This window comes from Mustela putorius, unplaced genomic scaffold (genome assembly GCF_011764305.1).
Source record: "Mustela putorius furo isolate JIRA1106 unplaced genomic scaffold, ASM1176430v1.1 tig00003834_pilon_pilon_pilon, whole genome shotgun sequence".
Lineage (NCBI taxonomy): Eukaryota > Metazoa > Chordata > Mammalia > Carnivora > Mustelidae > Mustela > Mustela putorius.
In genome coordinates this window covers 73,440,389-73,453,746 of record NW_025421987.1, presented here as the reverse complement: position 1 = coordinate 73,453,746, position 13,358 = coordinate 73,440,389, and the positions used below count along the sequence as shown (strand labels likewise).

At 41.5% G+C, this 13,358-nt stretch overlaps 1 protein-coding gene across 8 annotated transcripts in view; it reads left to right on the top strand.

Moving 5' to 3' along the window:
- The window catches only part of TNIK (TRAF2 and NCK interacting kinase), a 380,814-nt gene that overhangs the window by 327,295 nt on the left and 40,161 nt on the right, over window positions 1-13,358 (top strand). For 5 of the 8 annotated variants that reach the window (XM_013058317.2, XM_013058316.2, XM_004756575.3 and 2 more), the window contains 3 exons: window positions 7,048-7,211; window positions 9,238-9,335; window positions 10,195-10,218. In XM_013058317.2, coding sequence (XP_012913771.1) covers window positions 7,048-7,211; window positions 9,238-9,335; window positions 10,195-10,218 — 286 coding nt within the window. The remainder of the gene's footprint in view (window positions 1-7,047; window positions 7,212-9,237; window positions 9,336-10,194; window positions 10,219-13,358) is intronic. The other 3 variants (XM_013058315.2, XM_004756579.3, XM_004756577.3) reach the window with 1 other exon arrangement.

Genomic DNA, 13,358 nt, shown 5'->3' with positions numbered 1-13,358 from the left:
ATTGGCAACCTCAGTCACATGGCCAAGCCCTGAGTCAGTGTGTAAAGGACACACGGGCACAGACAACAGAGCTATGATTGGTGGCGCGCTTTACCGTAAAACACACTCTCCTGTTTTTATTGCTCTTGATGAAGTTCTCACAGTTCTTTTTGTACCATTTTTCAGGCATTTGTCCATCTATAAAGCCATAAAAAGGGGTTGCTTTGAAATAAGCAATCCTTTACAATGGAATTTATAATGGTCTAAGCTGTATTTCTTAGAGTTTGTCAGTATTCCTTTTTATCCACCCAGCTCTTTTCCTTGAAATGATCCTTTTTTTTTTTTTTAAAGATTTTATTTATTTATTTGACACAGAGAGAGAGAACACAAGCAGGCAGAGAGGCAGGCAGAGAGAGGCGGGGAAGCAGGCTCCCTGCTGAGCAGAGAGCCCGATGCAGGGCTCAATTCCAGGACCCTGAGACCATGACCTGACAACAACTCTGGGAGGTGGTGGCCGTAGTCACCTCCATTTTATAGAAGGGAGATGGAGACCAACACAGGTTAAGTCTATTGGCCCTAAGGTGACAAGGTGCCTAAGTGATAGAGCCACCATTTGAACCTCCAGCTTGAACCATTGCACCCAAGTCCACACTCTTAAGTACCCTGCTGTGCTTACATGTTTAGCCACAGAAGCAGCTGGCATTGCTGCCTCCTGTGCCCAGAGGAGAGAGGACTCTTGATTGGCTGACTGACAAGACAGCATCTTGCCTCCACCCTTCCCACCGAGAGATCTGGTGGTTATGTTAGTAGCCCCTCTTAATCTTGTGGTTATCGATTCTCCTCCTGTGATACTGACGACCTTTGAAAAGTTATCCTCCCCTGGGACATATTTATATCCCCCAAACTTCCCTGCTCGAGCTGGTACTCACGTTATTATGTGCACGTGACAGTTCCCATCGCCAGTGGCTGCAGTCTCCATGATAGCACTGTCAGTCCCCAGGACCCCCAGCCCTGTTCCGACCTTCCTTCTCACACATGCGCACATCGCTGTGCGGTCCTTAACCGGCTGTCTGGGCTCCCCGCTGCCTTATGTTGTCAAGGTGATCGTCTGAGTCCAAGTCAAGATTTGACTTGTTCATTTTTTAAAATACTGTTTTAAAAAATTCCATGTACTTTATTATTTAACTTTGATTCATGTGTTCCTTTAAAGCAAATTAAAGTTTGATCAAACAAGTATATTCAGAAAATGAAAAGATTTAAATTAAGCCAGAAACACCCAGTCCAAACCCAATGACTAAATGCTTACTTTCAAAAAATAATTCTCCATCCATCCCAAACCTCTCTTCCCATGGCTCATTTGGTCTCATTGGCTGTGTCATCAAAGAACAAAGTAGAGTGAATTTTGGCAGTCAGCCAGTTAATTATAGACTTGGCCCAATATTTGGGCCAAGAAATCACTTTGTAATCCTAATTTTCTGTTTTGACTTTTTATATGATTTAAGTAAATGGAATAATTGCCACATTTTCACTTTACTGTGTGTTTTATAGAGCTAACAGCATTGTCTGTGGGATGGCAAATGTCTGAACTAAAAGTTCAGACTAAAAGTTAGCATTTAAAGAAATATATATGAATGTTTTCAATTTTTTTTCACATTTGGATCTGAGTAGTCACAGTTAATATGTGACCAAAGGAAACCTGTTCTTTCATAGAATCCTTCTAAAATTCCCTCTACAAGGATTTATCTCAGACCCCATGGCCCCAAGGCCAGACCATGTTACTACACATTAAGGAAAAGAATAATATGAATGGTATGACATTTTCTCAAAATACTTATATTCCCCCCCCAAAATTAATAAGGTAGAAAAAGCATTTTAAAGTTTTCCCGATTTCTACGTGGTATTATATAGAAATGAAATAGTTTTTTCAGTCTCCAGCAGCAAAAACAGCAGCCTATTAAGACCAGCACCCATGCTGGTGAGCTCCAGCGAGGAGGACTCTTGCTAATGAGGCCAAGGTCAGGGATTTAATGCCCGTGGGATCCAATTAATTTCACACAGAAAGAGGGTCTGAGTCCCATCGAAGACGTGTGCACATCCAGCTGCTTCTGCCAGTCCCCGTGCCCCTCCTTGACAACCGTGTCCCAGGTCTTGTCATCAGGACGGTGATGGCCTCCCATCTGGTCAGCCTGCCTCTCTCCCCAAGCTGGTCAGATGGAACCCTACCCTGGGAGGTCTGTGTGCTTTGTCCAGCATTAGAGGCACTGCAGCCTCAACTGTCCGCCCCTTCCGATGAGCCCGTCTTCCCAGGAAATCGGACACAGATGTGGTACTCCTCCCTACTCTTCCCTCACAGTGGTGTCCACCCCATACCGGCGAGCCCCGGGAAGACCCCAGCCGCCGTGTCCTCGCTCAGCTCCTTCCCCCAGACTTCCTGCTCCCCACGCCAAGGCCCAGTCAAGTCCTGTCCCCATGGTGACCCCCACCTCAATCACTCTGGACCACATTCGTTGTTCCCCAAACACTGACAATACATGAAGGTCCTTTCACACACAGCAAACAGAGGTTTGCCTTATCCACTGTGCTCTCCACTGCATGTATCCCTTCTCTAGAATTATCTTGCACCTTATACCTGTGACGGTGCTTGTCTCCATCCCTCATACTGGTCCAATGAGGCTCACAAAGTAGGTGCTTCATAGAAAGGTGTTGGTTAAAGGATTGAACGAGTGCTATGTTCACGCAAACAGCTGGAAAAAATCTCAGAGCTCACAGTTACCCTCTCCTCATAGCTGGATTTTTTGTGTGGTTTTTGTTTTTGTTTTTGTTTTTTTTATTCAAGGAACACTACATTACCATCCTATAAAATGGAAGCAACTACCAAAAAGCCTTAGTGTGCCCCTCACACTCAGTCTTCAATACAGTTGGTTAGCAATAGAATTTTCAGAAAAAAGTATTTGGGGACTTTATTAATTTTATTCCTACATAATTAATTAAATTAAATTAATAAAATTTATTTCTATATAATTAAATAATAAAGAATTGATAAAATAATATAGTTAATTAAATAATTGATTAAACTGCCACTGTTTAATAAGAAGAACATGGGAAAGAATTTATTATTGGGGAATGAAAGAAGATAAGATTCTTTCTTTTTTTTTTAAGATTTTATTTATTTATTTGATAGAGAGAGAGATCACAAGTGAGCAGAGAGCCAGGCAGAGAGAGAGGGGGAAGCAGGCTCCCTGCTGAGCAGAGAGCCCGATGCGGGGCTCGATCCCAGGACCGTGAGATCATGACCTGAGCCGAAGGGAGAGGCTTAACCCACTGAGCCATCCAGGTGCCCCAATAAGACTATTTATTTAAGGAGAATTCAAAAGGTAGGATATTGTGCAAATGTTATACATTTATCATTTTAGGTGTTCTCCAAATCAGAGCTGTTTCTAGTATGGAACCAAATCTATTTAAGCCAATTAAATGATAGTAGTTTTCACAAAAATAATTACTGTGCAGAGGAGTTCTCTAACAATATTGAGAATTTAAAACATTTTCCTTAAACTTGATAATTACTTCTGCTGCAATTGGTGATATTGCTGGGTTGACTTAGCAAGTCCTTCACCATAAGAACTTAAAAGGTAAATGTTGACATAAAGTTTACATTTATACAATCAAAATTAAAAAGTTATGGGGATATCTTTGTTTTTACATGTGTTTTTCAGGGCCACCAGCCATGTCTTCCAATAACCCGATATTTAAAAATGTTCATAACTTAGGGCACCTGGGTGGCTCAGTCGGTTAAATGTCTGCCTTCAGCTCAGGATCTGATCCCAGGTTCCCAGGATTGAGCCCCACATCGGGCTCCCTGCTCAGCAGAGAGTCTACTTCTTTCTCTCTCTCTCCAGCTCCGCCTCTATGTACTTGCTCTCTCTCTTTCTCTGTCAAATAAAAAAATAAAATCTTTTTTAAAAAAAATGTTTGTAACTCGACCAAATGTTTTTGGCAGAGACCTCAGCAAAAAGCAAGGATCTTGTGTTTTCAAAAAAAATTATTTGGTCTAGTTGCTACTATAATGGTGCTGTTCTGTGGCCAGATTTTTGGCACACTAAAATGCAAATGTCTCAAGGGAAGAGACCATATTATTTTCATTTTTATACATGAAATGTGGGAGACCTAGCACAGTTCAGAGTGCACTTGACATTGTTGAAATGAGCGGAGCAAGATGAAAGTGTAAAATTACATCTTAACAGGACTTCCTGCATTAAAAATCCTGTCTCCATTTTCACTGTGGTGACTGTTAGCAAAGATGTGCAGTTCTGTTTGGAGAACAGAAGGCACTGGAAACACGGAGGGATCCATGGGACAGGTGGCTGGCAGCAGATTTGAGCTCTTGGTTTCAGGTCTCAGTAAATAACCATTTAGGCCTAGCATTGTGAAAATCTAAAGGAAAAATGAAAAGGCCTAGGAGTTATAAATTAAAAAGACCTTTCTGGAAACTTTGAGTGAGGAGACTGCTAATTTTTATAGCAAAATCATAAAAACCTGAGCAGTTGTTCCCCACCACTGTCCCAGTACAGCTTCCATGACCACCAAGAGTGGCCCTGGTGGCCCCTGCTCACTGCCCCGGGCTCCCAGCAGGTAGAGCAGGGATGAAATTGGCTGGGCGTGACTGGCACACTGGCGGAGGGCAAGGGCTGTATCTTGTTCATCATCGTCTCTCAGATGCCTGACCCAGTGCTGGGTATGACCAACTGAATGAGCAAATAAATAACTACCGTTTGGGCAGTTAAGCTATCAAAGTGAATAATACAGTAAGGGCTCATCACAAGTAGGGACTACTAGTATTGTTCTTGAATTAGGGCTTAATAATAATTCTTTAAAACACACCTCCCTTTGATAAGAGTCAAAGTACATAAAGACTTCTTGAAAGAAATTTAAAAATATGAATGTACCACTGACCACATAAGCAAAGACCTTGATTAAGCAATTGACAGATGAAGAATTATAAATGGTAAATAAATGTGAATAAAATTATTCTCCCTCAAAAGTAATGTTTTTTTTTCTCGTTTTAGTTTATTTTTTTAAATTAACACATAATGTATTATTTGCCCCAGGGGTACAAGTCTGTGAATCATCAGGCTTACACATTTCACAGCACTCACCATAGCACATACCCTCCCCAATGTCTATCACCCAGCCACCCTACCCCTACTCCCCCCCCACCGACCCTTGGTTTGGTTCATGAAATTAAGAGCCTTTGGGCGCCTGGGTGGCTCAGTGGGTTAAGCCGCTGCCTTCGGCTCAGGTCATGATCTCAGGGTCCTGGGATCGAGGCCCACATCGGGCTCTCTGCTCAGCAGGGAGCCTGCTTCCCTCTCTCTCTCTCTCTCTGCCTGCCTCTCCATCTACTTGTGATTTCTCTCTGTCAAATAAATAAATAAAATCTTTAAAAAAATAAAAAATAAAAAAAAAAATAAAAAAAAAAAAAGAAAGAAATTAAGAGCCTTTTATGGTTTATCTCCCTCCCCGGTTCCATCTTGTTTCATTTTTTCCTTCCCTACCCCCCATAACCCCCTGCCCTGCCTCTCAAATTCCTCATATCAGAGAGGTCATGTGATAATTGTTTTTCTCTGATTGACTTATTTCGCTCAGCATAATACTCTCTAGTTCCATCCATGTCATTGCAAATGGCAAGATTTCATTTTCTTTTGATGGCTGCGTAGTATTCCATTGTATATATACATATACCACATCTTCTTTATCCATTCATCTGTTGATGAGCATCTAGGTTCTTTCCATAGTTTGGCTATTGTGGACATGGCTGCTATAAACATTTGGGTGCACGTGCCCCTTCAGATCACTACATTTGTATCTTTAGGGTAAATACCCAGTAGTGCAATTCCTGGGTCATAGGGTAGCTCTATTTTCAACTTTTGGAGGAACCTCCATACTGTTTTCCAAAGTGAAAAATAGCTTGCATTCCCACCAACAGTATTGGAAGGTTGCCCTTTCTCTGTATCATCGCCAACATCTGTAGTTTCCTGACTTGTTAATTTTAGCCATTCTGACGGGTGAAGTGGTATCTCACTGTGGGTTTGATTTGTATTTCCCTGATGCTGAGTGATGTTGAGTACTTTTTCATGTGTCTGTTGGCCATTAGATGTCTTCTTTGAAAAGTAATGTTTAAAAACAACATTAAAACAAGATACTTTTTAAAAAACAAATTAGCGAACTGCTCATAATAAAGTGTGGTTAACAATTCAGTAAGATGGATTATTTCCTACACTTCAGCAAAAACTGGTGAAACCATTACATGCTCACATACAAACATATGCAACACACACATCCCAGTTCATGTCTTTCCACCCAAGAATTCCAGGTCCAGAAAGGAGGTAGGGATGGGTATTTGTGTGCCTGGAGAGATACTCATTTCAGTGTCATGTGTCAGGCCAATGTACTGGCAGTACCTTAATATACAGCTGTAGAGGAACGGTTCAACTAATTCATCCATGTACTGACTGTTAAGCAGCCATTATTGTTTTTGCAAGCCTAAGGAGCTGCTCTCAATGCAATGTTAAGGGGAAAAAGCAAGCTGCAAAACTGAACGCGTAGCATGTTTCCATATATACAAGAGGAAAAAGTCTTGAAGATACTACACCAAATAGTAAAATATAGCTGGATTTCTCTTGGGTCAGAGATCGCATATGTTGCTTTCTCCACCGCCCCCGCCTTTTTAAAATCTTCTATTATTTTTCAAGGCTTGGTTGTTTTGTTTTGTTTTGTTTTTACAATGAACAGGGGAATAAGGGTTTAAAAGAAAGCCTCCTTTGAAGAGCACCATTTCAGAGCTAATACTTTAGTGTGATGACCCAGGAGCTGGGTCAGGAGTTCATCTCATCAGCAGTATCAGGCTGGGAGCTCCACAGAGAAGGACATGACTGTCATTCCCAGTGACCCTTTCTGTGCAGGGTGACACAAGGGCTCTGGCTGCTCCTCTGTACCTGGGGCGGGGCTGGACTGTGTCTAGGAATGGCGAGGTCTGGAGGGTGTAGTCACGGTGCTCTGCCTTCCGTACAGCAACCCTGACCTCCGCAGAACTGAGCCCATCTTGGAGAGCCCCTTGCAGAGGACCAGCAGTGGCAGTTCCTCCAGCTCCAGCACCCCTAGCTCCCAGCCTAGCTCCCAAGGAGGCTCACAGCCTGGATCGCAAGCAGGATCCAGTGAACGGACCAGAGTTCGAGGTAAGCTTTCCCCTGCCTTTCCCTGACAGCACCGCCTCGGGCAGAGAGTGATGGGCACGGACTCAGCTCACTTCCAGACTTCTGTGCCCTCCTGCTCCTGGCGTGGCCACCACTGTGCGATGCTACAGAGTCCTCTAACTGCCCTTAGCCTCGGTCTCCTTAGATGAGAGAACCACCATCCCCAGTCCCATGTGTGACATCAGAGTTTGGACTAAATCTTTTCTCATTGCAGGTGATGTTGTTTTCCGGGAAGATCATAGATTATTGGTCTTATTTGAAAAGGTCATCACTTATGAGTCACCTGGATTACCATTTCCATTTGTTGCCTGTTTCGAGTTTCATGTACCTCCAAGTATCCTCTTTTCCCATTACGCCACTCATCCCTCTTTGGTATTCTGAATATAGTTCATAATACTAGGGATCTCTCAAAGTGAAATTCTGTAAAGACTAACATAGAATACATATGCACTTTAGAGAAGAAGTAAACCCGTTGACTTAAAAAGTGTATTTGACTCTTCAGGTTATTCCTACTCAAGAGGAATAAAAAATGAGCCTCTCCGACCATTTATTCAAGTCTTTCATCACTGTGCAGTTCTCATTAATGAAGAAGCTTGTGGAAAACAGCAGAATGGCCAGCTAATTACACATGACAACACATTGTTTCTTGCTGAAAAATTGACTCTTCTGAACCACCTCCTTCAGAAGATAATTTTGCTTCTACGCAACAAAGACGAGAACTTTCTTAAGTGCAATCTGACAAATATTAACAAATTACTCTGCCTGAGAAAAACCACCAGTCCTTTATTTTTTTCTTAGCCTCTTCGTTGGGCACAACCAGAGTTGGTTCCCTAGTATCTTTTTAAGGCTTTAAATAAGTAAAATCACTGTCCATTTTGAAAAGGTTGAAACCTGGCATGCGATACTCTTGTCTCTGGACTGGAATTCGGCTGCTCCCGTATGTGTTCTTCACACGTCATTGGCCCAGCCCCTAGTCATGTGCACTTTTGTTGCTTTCATCCAAATATAAATTTGCTTAGTTTAGAAAACTGCCATTGGCTTATCTTTTTTCTGTTCATAAGCCACTCAATATCCTTACAGCAAACTAAAGAAAACTGAAATTATAGGTGTCATTTTAATTCTCCGACCTGGTTTGGGTTTAATTCTTATCTTTCCTTTGGCCTCTAGGTTCTCGGGGTTAAGAACACTGTTGTCTCCCTAGAGTGTTTCTGCCCAGGAAAGACCTTACAACAAAAGAATCTGCCCTATACCAGATAGATTTTCTCTACCTATAAATAATCGGAGAGATGCTCTTCACTCTGGAACTTGGGGAGCCCCCCCACCCCGCTTGCTCTGTACTTCTGTCCTGGGGCTCTTCCCTTGGTCACCAACACTCTCCTTCCTATCCCCACTCATTCTTTCTTCCTTAAAGGACCCAGACAACTCCTGCCTCCCATTTAAAAACCATTCCATCAAATATAATACGTTTCTGTGCCATCAAAATGACCTATTCTAATGGGTAAGTGGTAAAAGAAGAAATTTAGCATAGAATATTAACACAGAAGCTTGGTTTAGTGTAGTAACTGAGACTAGGACTTGGACAAACCAGACAGAATCCCAGCTCTGCCCATAATTTCTGCAGGACCTTAGGCTACTATGCCATTTCTCAAAGTCTATTGAACTGTAAAATGGGAAAAGAGTGCCACATGTTGGGTGGGAGCAAGAATCCTATGAGACAGTTGACGTAGAAGGCATTTAGCATTGAGTGTGATGCACATTTAGTTCTCAGTAAATGATCGTGGCAGTGGTGCTTGCTGATTTTCCTTATGATTAAAAGTGACTTCCAGGTCACAAGCCTGAATGCTTTTGCCTGAACATGAACAGTTTTCACAGATGTGTCTGAGGATTTGCCTAAGTGAATGACGTATCCCCTGAGTAATCCTGAAAGGTGACTCACCACAGAATGTGGGACTGGAGTCAACACTTTGTGATAGCCATTAATTTTCTTGGCCTCTGTTTTTCTTTTTAGCCAACAGTAAGTCGGAAGGATCTCCTGTGCTCCCCCATGAGCCTTCCAAGGTGAAGCCAGAAGAATCCAGAGACATTACCCGACCTAGTCGACCAGCTGTGAGTGCTTTTGAACTCTCTTGAGTTGCCAGGGAAGCTGTGGGATCAAGTGGTTGGGGATACACTCATGACTATGAAACAAAACTTCACTGAGATTAAGAAGAAGCGTGGATGCTAGAAGCATCCAGAAGGAAGTCATACCTGATCAGGAAAGAACTGAAGAGATTTTGGATTGCTTATCTGCCTTTAGGCATCTTGCTGATCGTTAATGCTACTTTAGAGAATGAAAAAGGGGGAGAAATAACTCCTATCATTACATAATTTCTACTCAGCAGCTTTGACAAAAAAAAGTGGAGCTGCAGTTACGGAGATGTGGGCACATTCTGTGGCTTTCTGTTGTCTGCTCCGCCCTCTCCCTACATTATTTTCTGTATGAATTAATGTAATTTTTGCTGTTCTTCATGCCTTCAGGACTGTATTTTTCTGGATCCAAATGTGATAAGCATGGTTTGTCAAGGGGCCTGACAACTCGAAATCTATCTTCCTCACTGAGACATGACAGACCCCAAATAGCTTTGGCAAAAGAAATAAGAGCGTAAAAGCTGACATTTGGGAAAGTTGGAAATTAATTTGGGAGGAGTGACTATCCACTTACTTTCTTTAAAATTTCAGAGAACCTTTTCCATGAAATAAATATGAGGACTTTTTGGTTTACTCTGGTTTACACATATTAAAGTTCGGGGGCAGAGCGAGAATAATCCCAAAGGGGATTTGCCCCCTTCAGGGTTGAGGTTCTCTCTGCTCTTTGGCATTTAGTGGTTGTGTACTAACAGTTCCCGTTGTGTGTCTAACCTGCTGCCTTTCTTCTGGCTTTTCCTTCACCTGTGGATTCTTCTGGATTGGGTTCCTCCTCTCTCAGAGCTATAAGAAAGCAATAGATGAGGTTAGTATTACCTTTTCTTGGTCATGCTGTCACAAGATGTAAATATTAAGCTGATTTCCTGATGTTGACATTCAGAGAGGTGGCCTGATGGGTCAGAGATTTAAAATTCCGTCCTCTGGAGTGTGGTCTGCTGGAAGCCAAGCCCCTTCAACCGCAGCCAGCCCAAGGCCCTCAGACACTTGTGGGAATTTCTAGGGACCTTCCTTCTAAGGCAGAATGTCTCTTTTCCAGTGTTCCAGTCTGGCTAAAGATAAGCATTAGCGCTGTGTTATTCATAGTTTTTTATCCCAGTATCTTCCAGTAGCAAAGCCTAGCCCTTTACCTGTACACCCCAGCTGTGCAGGGCGGGGGTGCGGGGGGCGGGGGAGGGATTGATGGTTTGACTAACAAAGAAGAGACGTCATGCTAAAGCACTCTGAATTTATAGTGTGTGATTTGTGAACAAGGAGTTACTGGGTATTGTTAGATTCGTTTTGTGGGACATTAACTACAGCATCGGCAGCAACATCAACTTTAGTTAATGAATCCTGGCGAGTTAAGTGACTTTATTTCCTTATCTGTGGAGACATTTTTCCATTAGAAAAATATATGGCTTTGTCAATCTTAGGTAGCTTGCTTAGAAGGATGACTGCCTTTCTGCTGTTTGTCAGACCTGCATGAACACAGCATAGTTGTTGATGCTGTTTTTAAGAGACAGGCCTTGCCAAGAGTCCTGACTGCATGGAATCTGAAGACTACTATTATGGCTTTATAGCTGTACTCTGCTGAGCACCATTTTTGTGAAATGATATGGGAAAAGCACTGGCTTTAGAGTCAACAAATTCAAATTCTAGCCCTTCCCCCAAGAAGTAACTGGCCAGGACCAGTCTCATAGAATCTCTCTGGGCCAGTTTCTTCCTGTATACATTGGGAAGAAAGACGCCCACTCTGCCTCAATCACAAGCTTGATTAGGATCATTCATGGTCACATGTGTGAGAGCATTCTATGAAGTGTAAAGCCAAGAGGTCGTCCTCGTTTGGGCTGGAGACATGGAGCCATTTTGGCAGGTGAAAGTAACAGTTTTCTATGCATCTGATCTTTATCAAAGAGCCTCACTTTTTCAAAATTTAGGACACTTTACCTAAATTCAGAGTGATTTAGAACGTTATTTCTCAGGTAAAGGATTGCTGCTCTTAAAAGAAAAGTGAGATTAAGAGTCACTTATGGTTTGTCTCCCTCTGGTGATTCACAGAACTGTACCCCTGGGGATAAAAATATATGTTTATAAAAAATAAAAAATTATATTAAAAAAAAAAAGAAAAGTGAGACTCTCCATGTTGACGGTGTGTAGACAGCATTTATAGAAAGGGAATGTTCATTGTTCTCTGACACAGCCTGGCCCTTCCCCTCATAAAATAGTCAGAAGAACACAACTATCACAACTTGTATCAATTTTCTCCCAAATTGTTGACGAAAGAGGATGATATTCTGATGCCATGGCTGCTAGGAAAATGGTTGTGTGGGTGTATAACTCTAGGGGAATCTCATATGCACAGAAATTAGCTTGAAGGTGACTGCCATGGGGAAATGGATTTCATCTGGTAAACCCAGGATATTTTAGGCTTTTAAAAATGGCTTTATTTCGTTGGTTTTACTCTCATGCACTGGACAGAGACCACAGGGGCTAACGGAAGTATAAGTAATTGAGGGGATGTAAGCTATGCACGGAAATCTCTGGAACCATGTGTGGTTGGAAAAAGCCCTCCAGGTAATTCTGATAATCCTATCTACCCTTGAATGTCACTGATCTAAATCACAAAATATACAGTATTACTTTGTTCTACCTGTCCTTGACCAGGGATGATTCCTCTTCTCCTTTTCCCGCCTCTCCCCATCCCCCCTAATAAGATATTTGGCAAAGTCTGGGGACAGTTTTGGTTGTCACAACTTGGCGGGGGGGAAGGCAGTGCCAGTGGTGTCTTGTGGGTAGAGCAGAGAAGGGCTGCCAAACGTCCTCCCATGTACAGGAGAGCAACCCATCATAGAGCGTGATCTGGCCCCAAATGCCATTAGTGCCACAGTTGAGAAATCTTGCAATAAACCTCTCTCCCATCTTCATTCATAGGTTTTGATATCACTTCCTTCTACAGTGACTGATTGGCCATTTAGATAACCCCGAATTGAAATGAAAAGACTCAAAACTCTGAAAAAAGTGTTGCTTGCTATTGATAATCTAATCGTTTGATTTTTCATGAACATCCATATGAGGGTTGTCCATTAGTTTGGCATTCCTTTGTAATGGACTATAAGATTGTGCAATATAGTCTGTGATTAACATAATTGTTGAAAATAAATATCCTTTTTACTTTAGCACGATTAAACATATGACATGAAGATGAAATACAAAAGCGAACACTGGCTTTAGCACTATTTTTTTGTTACTACGTAAGAATCTGGAAAATTCCAGAGCACACCCACAGATTGGAGAGAATTTGAATAATAGCTAGTGGTCTAAACCCTTTTTTTCTCAGATGAGGATACTGAAGTCAAGTAACTTTCCCAAGGTCATTTCTTAAGATTTCCTAAAAGGGAAATAAATTATTTTCGTACATAAAGACCAGCTTAAAGATTTTTAACTTTTATTTTAATAGCTCAAAATATTGAACTAAAATCTAAATAAACTACATTGTTTCTAAAAAGAGACCTAAAAGAGCACCTTTTTAGGTCAAGTATGCATACTTGTCAGATTAAATAAGAGGTTTTTTAATGAAAACGAATCAAATTAATTCTAAGAAGTGTTTTAGCAAAGAAGCCTCAGGCTAAGAGCCTCCTATCTTCATATTTGTTTACTCCATAGTTTAAAAAAAAAAAAAAACTTATCATTTTGTTGTATTTCTTTTTTAGTTATACTATACATTTCTCAAATATTTTCATGCTAAATAGCACTTCTTTTTCTTTTTTTTTAATACTTTTTAGCTCGAGGCTTGAGACAGCCAAGCAATAAATTACCACGAGAACTCATTATATGGAGAAAATTGGTATTGTCAGAAACTAAAATGTATGAAAATGGATCTGAACCCAGTGGTGTCAGTTTTAGATCGTGTCTATATTCTATAACTTTGCTATTATAAATTCTTCCAGAGAGGATGGATAAGGAACA